Raw genomic sequence first — 16,483 nt, forward strand, 5'->3', positions numbered from 1 at the left:
TACCTAGACGACATATTGATCTTCTCACAGGACCTGCCTTCTCATCACCAACATGTGGCAGAGGTCCTCTCCAGACTACGGAAAAACTCGTTGTTCTGTAAATTGGAAAAATGTTCATTCGAGTTACCCCAGATTCCATTCTTGGGGTATATAGTTTCCGGAGTTGGCCTGAAGATGGATCCAGACAAAGTAAATGCTGTACTACATTGGCCTCAGCCAACTACTCTTCGTGCCATCCAGCGTTTCTTAGGTTTTGCCAATTACTATAGACGCTTCATTCAAGACTTTTCATCCATTGCATCTCCCATTGTGGCCCTAACTCGGAAAGGGGCTAATACTAAGCAATGGTCATCTGAGGCTCTCCAAGCCTTTCAAATCCTCAAAGAGGCCTTCTCGTCTGCTCCCATTCTGCGACAGCCTGATGTGACACTCCCCTTCTTCCTAGAAGTAGATGCCTCTAATGTGGGCTTAGGAGCTATTCTCTCCCAACGCTCGGAGCAACAAAAATTACATCCTTGTGCCTTCTACTCTCGGGGTCTTCTGCCCGCAGAGAAAAATTATACTATCGGGGACAAGGAGTTGCTGGCCATCAAAGCTGCATTAGAGGAATGGAGATACTTGTTGGAAGGAGCTCGCCATCCGGTGACGATCTTCACGGATCATAAGAACTTGTCATATTTGCAATCTGCTCAATGCTTGAACCCTCGTCAAGCAAGATGGTCTCTTTTCTTTTCCCGTTTTGAATTAATTATAACCTTCAAACCAGCCGCTAAGAACAAGAAAGCTGACGCTCTATCTCGAGCTTTTGTGACGTCCTCTGATGTAGAAGAGGTTCCCAACCATGCTATTCTAGACCCCAAATGTATTTCTCTGGCTGCTTCATCCACCAAAATGCTACCATTTGGGAAGACCCTTGTGCCTCCTACTCTGAGGAGGAAAATCCTTTCGTGGTTCCATGCCTCTCGTTTTTCTGGACACGCCGGTGAACACAAGACCTTTGAGATTCTCTCTCGTAGTTACTGGTGGCCTTCAATGAGGAGAGACGTCAAAGAGTTTATTGCTTCCTGTGATTTATGTTCTCAGTTCAAATCCTCCCGCAGAACTCCAGCAGGGTTGCTGCGACCACTACCCATTCCGTCCAAGCCTTGGACCCATATTAGTATGGATTTCGTTACTGATTTGCCACCAAGTAAGAATCACAATACTATTTGGGTAGTGGTAGACAGATTTTCGAAGATGGCCCATTTCGTCCCTCTGTCCGGTTTACCTTCCTCGTCTACTCTGGCTGAACATTTCATTAAAGAAATCTTCCGCATCCATGGATGTCCGTCTGAGATTGTGTCGGATAGAGGAGTACAATTCGTTTCCAGATTCTGGCGGGCCCTTTGTAAAACCTTGGGCATACGATTAGCACTCTCATCGTCTTACCATCCGCAATCTAACGGACAAACGGAACGAGTCAATCAAGATCTTGAGACTTTTATTAGGATGTTCTCTTCAGCCAACCAAGACAACTGGGTAGAATTGCTCCCTTGGGCTGAATTCGCCCATAACAACATGTACCATGAGTCATCATCCAAAACTCCATTCTTTGTGGTCTACGGTCACCATCCGTCTTTTCCGGAATTTCCTGCCCTCCCGCCCACCCAAGTTCCTGCTGTGGAGACTGCTTGTCAAACCTTCAAAAATATCTGGTCTCAGGTCAAAACCTGTTTAAAGAAGACATCTAATAAATATAAGTCTTTCGCAGATAAGAAGAGGCGGGCTATTCCACCACTAAAAATTGGAGATCGTGTCTGGTTATCTACCAAAAATATTCGTTTGAAGGTTCCATCTATGAAATTCGCCCCTCGTTTTATTGGTCCATATAGGATCATTCAAGTTATCAATCCAGTATGTGTTAAACTTCTTCTTCCTAAGAATCTTCGGATTTCCAATGCCTTCCATGTGTCCTTACTCAAACCTCTTATTATCAATCGTTTCTCGACTCCTCCCTCAGCACCGCAGCCAGTTCAAGTTCATCAGGAGGAGGATTTCGAGATTACTGAGGTATTGGATGCAAAAATTTCGCGAGGAGTCCTCCGTTTCCTCGTTCATTGGAAGGGCTTTGGTCCTGAAGAGCGTTCATGGATCAAAGCTGAAGATCTTAATGCTCCTGCCCTTCTGAAGAAGTTTTATTCCAAAAATCCGGACAAGCCCGGTTCCAGGCGTTCTGTGCCCACCTTTAAAAGGGGGGGTACTGTCACTCACCGGACTGTGAGTGCTTCTTCCCGGACTATTAGGAACCGTGGACGTCCTCTATCCTGAGGGACTGCGCATGCGCAGCCCTTTCCAAACCTTCAGTGTATGTTCCTTTAACTTAATTGGCAGATCAGGCAACCTCCCTATATTAAGCACCTGTGGTCAACACCACGTTGCCTGATCTTGGAGTCTCATTCCCCATGAGTCTCTGAAGGTGTTCCTGTGTTTCCTCGTTTATTCAGCCCAGCTGATTCCTGTGGTTTCCAAACCACTTCTACCTCTGTGGTTTCCAAACCACTTCTACTACTGTGGTTCCCATACCACTTCTACCATCTACTGTATCATCGTGACTGTGAGCTGATTCCTATCCGCTGCCTCCGTGCACTACAGTCTCCTAACCACTTCAACTCTACCTTGTATCATTGGGACTGTTAGCTGATGCCTATCCGCTGCCTCCGTGCACTACAGTCTTTCATTCACATCCACTCACCTGTTCATGATTGTGACTGCCAGCTGATTCCTATCCGCTGCCTCCGTGCACTACAGGCTTCAACCTGCAACTCGTCTGTGTTTCATCATCGTGACTGTTTGGCTGATTCCTATCCGCTGCCTCCGTGCACTACAGTCTTCAACCTGCAACTCGTCTGTGTTTCATCATCGTGACTGCTAGCTGATTCCTATCCGCTGCCTCCGTGCACTACAGTCTTCAACCTGCAACCCGTCTGTGTTTCATCGTGACTGTTTAGCTGATTCCTATCCGCTGCCTCTGTGCGCTTCAGTCTTCAGTCCTTGTCAACTCTCCCGTGTTTCCTTGAGTCTGCTGCCACTATTGCTACCCGCTACTCTCCGTGATCAACTGTTCCAGTTCAACTCTGCTCTGGTGTCCCATCGTTACTGCACCTGCTGGTTGCTATTGGCTACCTCCGTGTTCCCGCAGAGACCCGCTGCTGTTACTTCTCAGCGCTACGCATCCATCTACTGCTGATCCGCTCTCCACGCCTTCCTGGGTTCCCTGCTGGTCTACCTACCTGTGCGCTGCACCTGCTAGACCACCGCTTCACCCATCCAGGGACTTTGCATCCTGCCGGCCTCCTGCCGTTCAGGTATCTCTGCACTTCTGTCTGACTGCCTTCTCCTGAACCACGGTATGCATACTTCCCATTGACTGTGCTGTGTATTGCATACCTTGCTGGACTGTGTTGGTTCTCCTCTGGAGTGTACTATCCGCTGAGTCTATTGCCATCATTGACTGTGTTATCTCATGCTGGATTACTTCAAGAGACTTTCTATATTGGCAGTGTTGTTCAGTCATTTATACATTTATATTGTGCATATTACTGTGGATCAAAGTCAAGGTGCCCGTGTATATATTGTGTTGCAGTCTCTCCCCGTGCACCTCCTCACATATATATTCAGTGGTACAACTTGCTAGTGGCAGACCACTGACCCCTGTTTCCAGTTTCACCTGCTCCAGTATCCTCTCACATAGCAGTGGTACAACTTGCTAACGCAGACCACTGACTCCCCGGATACCTCCATTTGGATTCCATTCCTTCACTCAGACAGCGGTACAACTTGCTATCCGCAGACCGCTGACTCTCATCACCTCCTCGTTTCTGTTGGACATTCCTCCTCACTATAGCAGTGGTACAACTTGCTACCGCAGACCACTGACTACCTTCACGTGTCCTTTGTCCATACAGTTCCTCGTGTATTACTACCTCCATATTGCCAGTGCTGCTAGTCATAGACTTTCCTGAGCATCTCATCATCTGCTATTTCCTGTTCCGTGATCACCCTGCTACCAGAGTACCATATTACCACCTATACTGCTCTGGTAAGCCTATCACCTGGTGATCCCTGGGTAAAGACTCCTAGTGCCCGTGACACTGAATAGCCAACTCAAACTCAGTTCACTAAATAGGGCACTTTTTTAACAATGGTTTGGGGGGGATATAATCATAATGACTAAATATGCTTTACTTCTTCTTTAATTACATGTGGTCATCAATATTAGGCACTTCTGACTAAAATGTTTGCAAAGGAACAACATACAATATATCATTTATATATATTTACAGGGCGATTCAGGGGGACCTCTGGTGTGTGAGGAAGCATCAGGCAAATTCTTTTTGGCAGGCATTGTGAGCTGGGGAGTGGGATGTGCAGAAGCCAGAAGACCTGGGGTCTATGTGAGAGTGAGCATGGTTCGAAACTGGATTCAGGATGTCATTTCAGCACCTACACTATTGGACCCCTTAACAAGCTTGATTACTACCACCAGTAGTCTAAAGAAGACAACCAATCCCAAAGCCACTACTGCTCGACCACTGACTAGGCATACCACAACCAAATCCAAGCCAGGCAGCAGCACCATGCCAGCAAAACCAACCCAGAAACCCCTCAGCACATCTAAGCCTCAAGGTGCGTAGTCTGAATGAAAAAAAAAAAGAAAACTGAATGTCTGGTGTGTGGAAATGTTGATCTGAGATCTGTAAGGCTACTCCATGAGAAGGTAGACTCACAGACTGAAAGGCAGCAGTCTTTTGATATTCGTAGATAGTACGACAATGGAATGCATTGTTAGCCAAACAAATGTAATTGTAATCAAATGCCAAATTCTATCTAACATATTGGATTGTGCCCTGACAACTGTAAATTTTATGGTTCTTTACACACCAGACACCAATCGTGTTATCTTATAGGAAAGTAGTTTTACTCCGCAAAATATTGCCTTGTTGTCTGCTCTACTGAAAAATATAATATATCATTGGAAGAGAGATTTGTACATACTTGGGACTTTCTCATGTTCAACTAAATTTTAAGGATTTAGTTTTTGACGCAGTAGTACTTTTATCAAAAATAGAAGTATAATATTCCCAGGTATGCAACAGGAGCACACATGGGTAATATCCTAACAAGAGAGGTGCTGGATTATCTAATACAAAACTGCATACACAACATAACAATGAGAGGTACTTCTTTTTTTTTGGGGTGGTTTTGTTTTTTAAGGTGTTTGAAAAAAAAACACCAAAACAACACCAAATTTTTTTTCCCAAAATGAGCAAAAAAGTGTTTATATTAATTGAAATTGGAAAAAAGTATATATTTTTTATTATAAACACCACCACCAAATACTTTGTTTGTTGCTTTGGTATCAATCCATCTTTCCAAAAAAACAAAAGATAGGATTTTACGCATAGTTATCCATCATAAAATTTGAAAATGATAATCCATTTTTTATTTTTGCTAGTTTGCACAGTTTTTAATAAAATGCATAATATGTGTAGGAATAATATAGATAGCCTAACAAGGCATACCATTTTGAAAACTAGGCAACCTACTGCATCATTCCAGGGTACTCCTGAGTTTTACTGAAGCCAGGATGGGGGAGACGAGGGCATTATAACATGCCCCCACACCTTTCTCCGGACTTCTAAATGCTTTCTGTAGAGTATGGTATTATTGGTATTATTGTCTGTTGGTTACCAGATAATAACTATAAAGGGGACTCCTCTCTTTCAAACGAGGATGCCCATGTATCTGTAGATGCCAAGATATGGGAGATCTGTGCTTTACAATGCCCCTTCTCCATCCTGGGCTCCTTTATGGTTTTTTGAAGCCAGGGTGGGGGGGATCTGTGCTCTTCTCACCTATCCTGGGACTTTTTAATTATTTCTATAGTGAAGGGGTATTATTGTCTGGTGATCACCAGATAATAATTTTTAATGGACAAATAATTTGAGAGAGGGGCCTCCCTTCTTTTAAATGAGAGTGCCCCTTCAGTGTCTAGGTGGCAGGATGGGGGAGATAGATCACTTTTAGTGAACTAACCCCATTCAGTGAAGGCATTAAAAGATTTGAAGACATAGGGCTAGATTTACTAAGCTGCAGGTTTGAAAAAGTGGGGATGTTGCCTATAGCAACCAATCAGATTCTAGCTATCATTTTGTAGAAGGTACTAAATAAATGAAAGCTAGCATCTGATTGGTTGCTATAGGCAACATCCCCACTTTTTCAAACCCGCAGCTTAGTAAATCTAGCCCATACACTCTAAAAAAAGTGTTCTCTTTTGCCCAGGGCATCGACCTTTACCAACGCTTTCTACACCCCTGTGCTGCTCTCTCCTACCTGTTCTTGCAGCTTTGCCTACCTGGTGCTGCTGCTGGTGTCTTACGCTCACTTGCTGCTTTGCCAGATCCTGGAACATTGGGGCCCTGTTCGGAAAAGAGAGTTACTATTCACCTCCTGGAAAGCAGAGCAATAGAGTAAACACTAGGCCACCCTACCCCCAACCAACCAACAACACTAAATTTATAGCATGTGTACACTTGATAAATAAGCCTGCTCCCCCCAACCAGCCTTCCCTTTTCATATATAGACATTCCCCCACCACCACCACCCCAGACATGAAATTAAATTAATAGAATTTTAATTTAATAAAAAAAGACTATTTTTCCCATACAAGCAGCCCCCCCCCTTGTTTTATTTTTATAGATTTGGCACCAGAATATTCATGTCAACCCTACCTCTATATTTTTTATAGAATTGGAGCAAGGTTCTCTGAGGATCCCTGTAGTTCTGTAGTGGCTACCCCTTTCTGCTGTGTGAACATGCCGGGGACGGGTGCTGCTGGGACAGCCATGTATGACTTGGGCAAATAGAGTGCCCCCTCCCCTTGCTCCTTGCACCCTGGGTGTTAGCACCGGTCACACCGCCTTTGTTAAAGTCCTACAGTTACCCTTACATTTTGACAAACATTAATAATCTATAATCATAATAATCCTAATCAGGCTGAAATCATGGCACCTTTTCTATTGGCTGAAATAGCAGAAACAACAAAGTGACAGTGAATTATTAGTTTGACACTCTATAGCATGGTTTGAAATATTCCCATCAAGTGCACTGAGCCTGCAGGGAAACTGAGAGGGGAGAAATTAGCTGCAGAAACCTGGGTGCTATGATATACTTTAATCACTTAATATTTTAGAGACACTAATCAACTCTCTATAATAACTTAAAGCTAATTAGTAATTATGTTCTCCACAAGCTCATATATTCTATACAACACTGCCTCTTCCATTATTTTCAGTTGGAAACATGTATGGTTATTAAACACTAGGAAAAGAGAAGCACTATACAGAAAATGACAATAAAATCATCATAAAACCTTTCCTGTTCTACCCCATGTGCGTACATTGTAAATACAGCCCCCGATTATTGTTTCCAATTTATGGGTCCTTGTTACCCTGCAGACAGCTCATCATATTCTTTTTATTAAAGTGTCAAGAACATTAAATATTTTCAAAGATTGTTATCCCAGATGCAGCGTATGGGTGTTAAGTTACATTTACATTTTAAAGGAATCAGAACTCCAGAGATGGTAAGAACAAAGTGATCTTGATTTGTAGGTAAATAATAGGAATTAATTATCATTGCAGAATGTGGCAGCCGTCCTGGCCTAACTAAACCCAACAAAATAGTGGGAGGATTGGATGCTGTCAGAGGAGAAGTCCCATGGCAAGCAAGCTTGAAGGAGGGTGCCCATCACTTTTGTGGGGCAACAATAATTGGGGATCGATGGTTGGTTTCTGCTGCTCATTGCTTCAACCAGTGAGTATCTTCTCTGCTTTCATGTATCAATGCATTCATCTGAGAAAGCAAATGTTAAAAAGTGGAAGAATCTATTCCTCTGGTTTGTGTTAAATGTTAATCCTAAATTCTGTCACAACAATGTGGTAAGACCTATGGATACAGCAATGTAGCAGATGTCAGAGTTACCTGTCTAGTGGGGTCCTGCACTTGAGAGTTTTTGCAAGCGGATCTGAATTGCTAGACAGTTAATGTATATTTATACTGTTCCACATCTTCAAGACGGCATTGTACGGGAGGACCTGATAAAGGACAGGTGCTACATAACATTCTCATAGCACACAGTATTTAGTTAAACCCTTAAGGAATTCTTACCCTAAAGAACTATGTAGTAAATAAATAAAGCAAACAAAGGTGACAGAAATATAGACATTTCTTTATTTGCCCCGTCACCCGTCCTTCTTGTATTCACCTCAAATCTTGCATCATTATTTCATAATCTTCGATTTTCCCACTTTGATCATTGTCAAAGTCAGCTAAAACACTTTTTGTAGAGGTTTATTGGATTTATAGAAGAGTGTATTTTGATGTCAGTACTTGTGGTAATTAACTTTAGAAAAACTAAACTAAAAACTAATGGTGAGGCACCGTTAATGAACTTGTACTCTGTTCTTGGCATCTACAGAACTAAGTTAGACCAAGTCACTGCTCACATGGGCTCCACTGCACTTAGTGGAGCTGACTCCATGGCTGTGAAGATCAGCTTGAAGAGGGTTATCCAACATCCTCACTTCAATCCACTGACTCTGGACTTTGATGTGGCTGTGGTAGAACTGACAAGTCCCCTGACCTTTAACAAGTTTGTACAGCCCGTGTGTCTTCCTTCTGCACTGCAGAAGTTTCCAGCTGGTTGGAAGTGCATGATCTCTGGATGGGGCAACATCAAGGAAGGCAATGGTAGGAATGTCATGTTTACAGGAATAAATCATTTGGGAAAGACTGTTATGTTGTAAATTAGTCTTTTTTGTTGTGCATATATTGTGGATGATGATCTGTGTACATTCAGACTGTGTCCTATACAAAATTGTGTTCATAGATTCATACATAGTGAGGAGCATGTGAGCTACTTATGCACTGTGGATCTGTTATTGTATGTCTGTGTTGTTTCTTCTTCCCCCTTTTCATGAGAACAATAGGAATTACAATAGCTATCTTCTGTGCAGTGTCTAAGCCTGAGGTTCTTCAGAAAGCTTCTGTGGGTATCATTGACCAGAAAATTTGCAGTGTCCTTTATAACTTCTCTATAACAGAACGGATGATCTGTGCAGGATTCCTAGATGGGAAAGTGGACTCTTGTCAGGTGAGATTGAGATGCATTATTTATAACTGAATGGTAAGAATTTGTCTACTAACTCATATTTTATATTTTTAAAGGGAGATTCTGGGGGACCATTAGCATGTGAAGAGAGTCCAGGTGTTTTCTTCTTGGCTGGTATTGTAAGTTGGGGTATTGGATGTGCCCAGGCAAAAAAGCCAGGTGTTTATAGCAGAGTAACAAAACTTAAGGACTGGATCTTGGACACTGTAGCTCCTGTATTGAGGACTACAGATAGTGGTATGAACCTTCCCAAGTCCACAATGCTTCCTACAACTCTCATGACCACCACCACAAGAGCATCAACCATGCGACCACCAACTTCCACTGGCCGAAGGACAACCACAGTATCTAGGACCACAATGTCTCAAATGAAAACCACAAAAAGCACTCCAAAGTCCACTACAACTAAAGCCACTAGCAAAAAGACAACTACTGCCAAGACTAGCACTACAGCATCAAGGATCACTGAGCCACCCAGACCCACTCAAAGACCAGGTGACTATTCGTATTATTAGTTTTATACATAAGGCTTGGCTCATTACAGTGGCTGAATTACTGTCATGCTGGGGGTGCAGGGGCTATAAGGTTTGAAGGTAAAGGGATCCTGGCTATGCCAGTCTATCTGTTTCCAAATAGGGCTTCACTATTAGCACCCATGCATACTTAGAAGAGCAGATCAGGGACCTTGGGTGGATGGACCGGCATCACCCAAAATTGTACTATGGAGTGTTACAACCCTGGGGCTCACTAATATTATATACTATATATCATACAGTTCCTACGAGATATCCATGACTCCACCCCTTTCCCCCTTTTCATCTTGAAAAAGACCATCTCTAGTGTTGTAATCAAATGGTGTCATGTGATAATAACAAAATAGCTTGAAACCATTAGGACCGAATCAGAAAATCCATTGTAAATTCTGTATAGCTTATTTTTCCTCGCTGATAAAAATGTATTTTACAGTTTGTTAGAGAACGTAAACAAGAGTAATTTATTTTGCCTTCAAGTAACCTCTTTATTGCTGAAAGACGAAGATTATGGTACTAATATAGAGTTGATGCATTTGCACACCAAACATACAAAGGAAAAGATGCCTATAAAAACATGGGGAGCTTGTGAATATATGTTGAATCAGGTGCATTTTTTCCAGCTCAAAAACAGCAGTATTTGTGCCAGAAGTACATCAGGTGTACAAATGTGTATACTTATTCCCCACGATAGCGCAGAGATGGGACTAGATAGTATTAGTAGTACATGCTAAAGTCACATTAGAATCTGATTGGTTGCTATGGGCAACATCTCCACTTTTCAAACCTGCTGGAAACTCGCAGCTTGATAAATTTACCCCCAAATGGTTGGTAACAGTCCAGTATATTTCATTAGAAAATGGTAATGTTTCTAATATGCTGCTTACAGGCAAATCTTAATATAAGATTTCCCCAAATAAGACTACACACCAGAGGCTGGAATAAAGATTCTTATAGGGCAATTTTATTGTAGAGCGACAAAAGGAGTGTGAGATACGACATTTCGGGATCCCACCCTCTTTTTCAGATGCAGAGTAAATATTGTGTATTACACTCGTTACTCCTGTTGTCACTCTACAATGAAATCTCTCTTATGAGCAAATAAGAATGTTTATTCCTATAAAAGAAAAAGAACTATAAAACATACTATAAAACAGAACTATAAAACAACAGAAACCTTAACCCCTATAATAGAATTTTCTTTACACTTAGTATTTACGTCACAGTTGTACTCTCTTTGAAAGACATAATCATGACAGCTCCTAACCAGCAAAACCTGAGATTGTAGAAATTATATATGTCAGTATATCTTTCACACATAACTTCCATAAATAGATTATCTTAACATATTGTTTTGTAAAAACATGTTTTCATGTTTTAACGTTTATGTCTACTATAGGCAATTGAAGGTAGTTCATTTTAATATTATTTAATTCAGCCCACATTTGAAAAACTATTGTGAAAAATGGACTCACAACATTAGTAGCGATAATTTAGTATTAGGATACTGTAATTGACTGAAAATCCACAGGGGGGCGGGGGCTGAAAAAGAGCAGAAGGTTGTTTTTTAGTGAAATGGGACATATCGGTAGTAGTGTTTGAAATCTATCACAGACACATACTGACACTAATCTCTGGAAAAACGATGTACAACTTATTTTTCAATTGTAGTAACCAATGAGGTACTAGTTAAAATATATAAAAACACAATTAGCATCAATGTATTATTTTATCACAGGTTACAGCACATGAAGGCTGAATGGGAGCATACTACTGGCTAAACTACCTAAACAGGGCATGTAGATCCAGTCAGGATTAAAAGGGTCAGGTTGACATCTCTGATAAAATGTTTTTACCTGTGAATACTTACAGGAGCTTCTGGATTGTTTAGCACATCATGTATTTCAAACCAACTCTGTAAAGCAGGGGGGAAACTCAGAGGATACAAAACGTAAAATCCTGTTTTCAGAATTTCCCTAGCTGTATATTATGCTTTATTTGTATTGTGCCACCATATTACTCATAGGATATTTAATCATTTACATCAAGTCCCTGTCCCATTGGAAATTACAGTCTAAGGGCCTGATTCATTAAGGATCTTAACTGAAGAAACTTCTTATTTCAGTCTCCTGGACAAAACCATGTTACAATGCAAGGGGTGCAAATTAGTATTCTGTTTTGCTCATAAGTTAAACACTGACTGTTTTTTTCATGTAGCACACAAATATTTGATAGCTTATTTGTACACTGAAATTTAAAGTTGATACCTATAAACTCTACCAATTTGCTTCATTGTGAGACGATTTTCACAGGAGACTGAAAGAAGTGCTTTGAGAGGAGACAAAGATAAAAACAGCGACTTTCTGCTACAGTTAGGAACACCTTGTTGAAGCTTTGTGAAGTGTTGCTACATGATTATTATTATACTTTTTTTTAGTATTTATCTTAGACAAATCACAAAGGGGAAATAAAAATCATAATATTTATGACTAGAGATGCTCGGGCTCGGTTTCTTGAAAACCGAGCCCACCCGAACACAGGGCCGTCTCTTCCATTGGGCACGATGGGCAGGTGCCCGGGGGCCCTGCAGGCAAGGGGGGCCCGTCCGAATCCTAAAAAAAAAATAAAAAAAAAATTATTATTTATTTATTTATTTATTTTAAATACTTACCTTGCGGTCACATCAGCGGTGATCCGGCTCCCTCCCTGGTCCCCTCTTCCGTGCTGTGCTCACAGTGAATGCTGCCCAGCATTCACTGCAACCACAGCACGGAAGAGGGCAGAAGAGACTCAGTGGCGCGGAAAAAAGAAGAGGATCGGACTTAAGGTAAGTTAAGGGGGCACCTATATATATATATATATATATATATATGTATGTATGTATGTAAAAAAAAAAAGTGATTGTATATATAATCACGTTTTTTTTACATACATATATATTTTTTTTTTACACACACACACAATATCTATATCTATATATATATATATATATATATATATATATATCTATATATATCTATATCTATCTATATATATATCTATATATCTATCTATATATATATATATATATATATATATATATATTTTTTTTTTTTTATTTTTTTTTAGGGGCCCGGTACACTGCATTGCCCGGGGGCCCATAAAGTAGTTAAGGTGGCCCTGCCCGAACATCAGAGATCCAAGTGCCGAGACGTTTTCAGTTCCGAGCCCTCGGAACTGAAAACGAGGAAAAAATGTCATCATTGCCTCGTCAGATCTCGCGAGTTTTGGATTCTATAAGTACTGCTCTCCACGGAGATCCAACGCCAATTCACAGAAAGACACATAAGGGGTAGCAGGGTTGTTGGCAGTCTCCACTGCAGTTGGGCAGCATCATATCTAAAACAGATAGAGGAGGGGTGGCAGCCTGTAGGGACATTCTACTTATTTATAGCTCACCCAGAAATACGAGAGGTGTCAGTGTACTTCATAATCTTTAGTCACATTGCACTGTGTTATCATAGCTTACACAGAAACAGGAGAGGTGCCAGTGTTCTTGCCAGTCTACAGTCTACGTGCTATTGCTCTACTGCTCATTGTCAGTGCTGAAATAGAAATAATAGGGCTGTCAGTGTTTTTAAAAGTCTCCAGTCACATTCTACTGTGCCATAGCTCACCCAGAAATAGGAGAGGTGGCAGTGTTTAGTGCTGAAACAGAAATTCAAATAATAGGGCTGGCAGTGTTTTTAAAAGATATGGGGCATAATTGTGTAGCTGATGATGGCGCTAATGAGGATGATGATGAGGATCACGTTGTTTGTGTAAGTCCTGCACCAGTGGAAGCAGTTTTTGCTAGTGATAAGAAGAAGGCCATTGTCATGCCTGGGCATAAGATCAAAAAATCCAACTCTTATGTGTGGAATTATTTTTACCCAATCCTGGCAACCGTTGTCTAGCCATTTGTAGCGTTTGTAAAGCCACACTGACAACACCTTCCTCATGAATATCCTCACTAGTGATCGAAGTTAGCTCTGCATCCAAGTTGCTAAGGCTAGATGACTTCTCCCCTATCCAGGATTACTTTGAAGAATTCTTGAGCGTTAGTCCCGCTGCTGCTGCTGCTGCTGCTGGGGGTGGATCTTCAACCAGAAGTAGACCAAGAAGAAGACTACTAGTTGTTTAGAACAATTGACTGTTAAACAAGTTTGAAAGCTGTCACTCAGTTGCAAAGCGGATCACAAACGCCATGGCAACTATACTAGTATTAGATCTGCGTCCATTATCCACAATTAATGCAACTGGTTTTAGACAGTTAATTGAGGTCCTGTGTCCCCGTTGCCAAATTCCATCACACCATTTTACTAGAAAAGCAGTTCATCACCTCTACCAGAAGATTCCATAAAATGTAATTATTGGGCTACAAAATGCCATTCTACCCACTGTACACTTAACCACATATATGTGGACAAGTCGAACTGGACAAACTAAAGATTATATGACTGTGACAGTCCAATGGGCTGATGAATTGCCTTCAGCAGCAGGAACATCAGCAGCATGTACCCAACAACGCCAGATTATTTTGAGGCAGACTACTCTGCGTATCAGCGGCTTCACTAAGAGACATACCGTTGACAACCTGTTTAAAAAACTAAGGGATGTCATTGCAACATGTCTTATCCCGTTTTCTACTCTCCTGAGGATATGTCATTTATGATAACGCCACCAATATTGTGAGAGCATTACAGATGGGTGAAATCCATCACATTCCCTGTTTTGTTCACACAATTTACTTGGTGGTACAAATCTTTTTTAAAAATGACAGGGACGTGCTGGAGATGCTGTATGTGGACCGAAAAATTCCGGGACATTTTCGGCTTTCTGCAACAGCATGTAGGAAATTGCAACTGATGGTAACAATGTTAAATTCCACACTTTATATGCTTGTGAGGATGGAGGAACAGTGAAAAACCATCTATGCTTACTACACAAGCCATGACATTGGGAAAGGAGGGGGAATGTATTTTAGTCCAGCGCAGTGGAGAATATTTTCCGTGTTGTGCAAGGTGCTGAAACGATTCGTAGTAGTCACCTGTGAACGGGGTTCAGACACTGCCAGCTTGAGCAAAGTGATTCCCTTAATTAGACTTTTGGAAAAGCACCTTGAAAAATTGATGGAGATGAAACAAAGAAATTACACTAAGTATGTCAGACTTGAAGATGAAGTACTTTAATCGCTTTGCCAGGATTGAAGAGGTATCAACTTCTGGAAATCATATCACTACATTTTGGCGACTATGCTTGATCCTAGGTTAAAGAGTTATTTCTTCTCTTTATTTCACACTGTCCCAGATCACAAGAGATGCAATGGGCTCCTGGTGAGCAAGTTCACATGTGAAGTGGCACCTGACACGGCGGCGTCCCCTCCTTCAGTTTCTCAGGCTACTGCTGTTAGGAAAAAACTAAGCTTTTTTAAGAAACCCAATGAAGATGCAGATTATTCAGCAAAATATTTTGTCTGATCTAAAAAAATTGCCCAAAAATTGTGACAGTTCTGTCGTAAAATGAACTACAAATTCCACGAGGGAGGCCTTTACTGGCTTTTACATCCAAGTACAGAGACTTCTGTAATGGTGGAATCCAGTAGGGATTAATTAGTATTGTGTGAGGATGATGTACACACTGATGATGGCGAGGATGATGACAGTGTACATTGCAGGGGCTTGGATCTAGCTGAGAGAAGGAAGCTAGCTGATGCTGGAATGCTTATTAATATTTGGGCAAAATGACATGTTGGCAATTTTATGTTTTTTTACAGTAAAGTTTCACCTTTATTAAAGATGTGTTTTTTTCTTTAAAAAGGTAAAAGCTTTTTTTTTACATTTTTGTTTTTGACATTTTTGTTAGAGACTTCCGTAATGGTGGTTTTCTGTGGGGATGAATTAATATTGTGCTAGGATGATGTACATACTGATGAGGGTGAAGATGATGACAACAACATCTTGCCACTGTAGACTACATTGACAGCACTGTTACCTTAGCTGCCTTAAACCCATTGTTAGCTTGTTATGTGGGGGGCCCAAAAAAAAAGCAATCACTTCAGCCACAAAAGTGGCACTCCTTGTTGCTGAAGTGCTTGGTTTGTTAAAGTGTGCATGTCCTTTTTAAGATCCATTATAAGGTTTCCTTTCAGCACCGCTGTGTGCCAATGTTACCTACATGTGCTATAAGTGCAGAAGATTGTTTTCAAATTATCTTTTCAATTTCTTCTGTCTCGTAGTGTCAGGCACCGTCCCTCTGTCTCTCCGGGACGGTTGCCTGTATCGTCTCCTCCTAACTTCCGGCCGCCCGACCTTCTGAAACCTCCAGCGGCTGATGACAGTGACGCCGCCCCCTCTCTGCCCATTGGCTGCCCAGACCTTATAAGGCAACACCAGTCAGACCTCCAGTGCCAGAGTATCAGGTCTCATTGCCTGCTCCAGCATTCCTGTACCTATGCATTGCCTTGACTATCCTGCCTTCCAGTGCCCTTTCTACTCTGACAGTCTTGACCACTCTTTTGGATTTCCCTTTTGTACCGCATTACCAGACTGTATCCGACCCGGCTTTTTCTGACCACCCTTCTGAAAATTCCTTGTGTACCTTGTTCTCCAGCACTGTTACCGACCCGGCTTGTCTGACCATTCTTCTCTCGTGCCTTACTATCCGACTTGGGGAAGGACCACGACTGGTGTGTCTCCTGCGGCGGAGTTCATACCTCCTCGCG

At 41.6% G+C, this 16,483-nt stretch overlaps 1 protein-coding gene across 2 annotated transcripts in view; it reads left to right on the plus strand.

The window, feature by feature from the left end:
• The window catches only part of TMPRSS9 (transmembrane serine protease 9), a 113,417-nt gene that overhangs the window by 89,211 nt on the left and 7,723 nt on the right, over positions 1-16,483 (plus strand). For both annotated transcript variants that reach the window (XM_075204643.1, XM_075204644.1), the window contains exons 11-15: positions 4,323-4,665; positions 7,683-7,854; positions 8,519-8,790; positions 9,057-9,193; positions 9,268-9,706. In XM_075204643.1, the coding sequence (XP_075060744.1) occupies positions 4,323-4,665; positions 7,683-7,854; positions 8,519-8,790; positions 9,057-9,193; positions 9,268-9,706 (1,363 nt within the window). The remainder of the gene's footprint in view (positions 1-4,322; positions 4,666-7,682; positions 7,855-8,518; positions 8,791-9,056; positions 9,194-9,267; positions 9,707-16,483) is intronic.

This window comes from Mixophyes fleayi, chromosome 1 (assembly GCF_038048845.1).
Source record: "Mixophyes fleayi isolate aMixFle1 chromosome 1, aMixFle1.hap1, whole genome shotgun sequence".
In the NCBI taxonomy this organism is placed as follows: Eukaryota; Metazoa; Chordata; class Amphibia; order Anura; family Limnodynastidae; genus Mixophyes; species Mixophyes fleayi.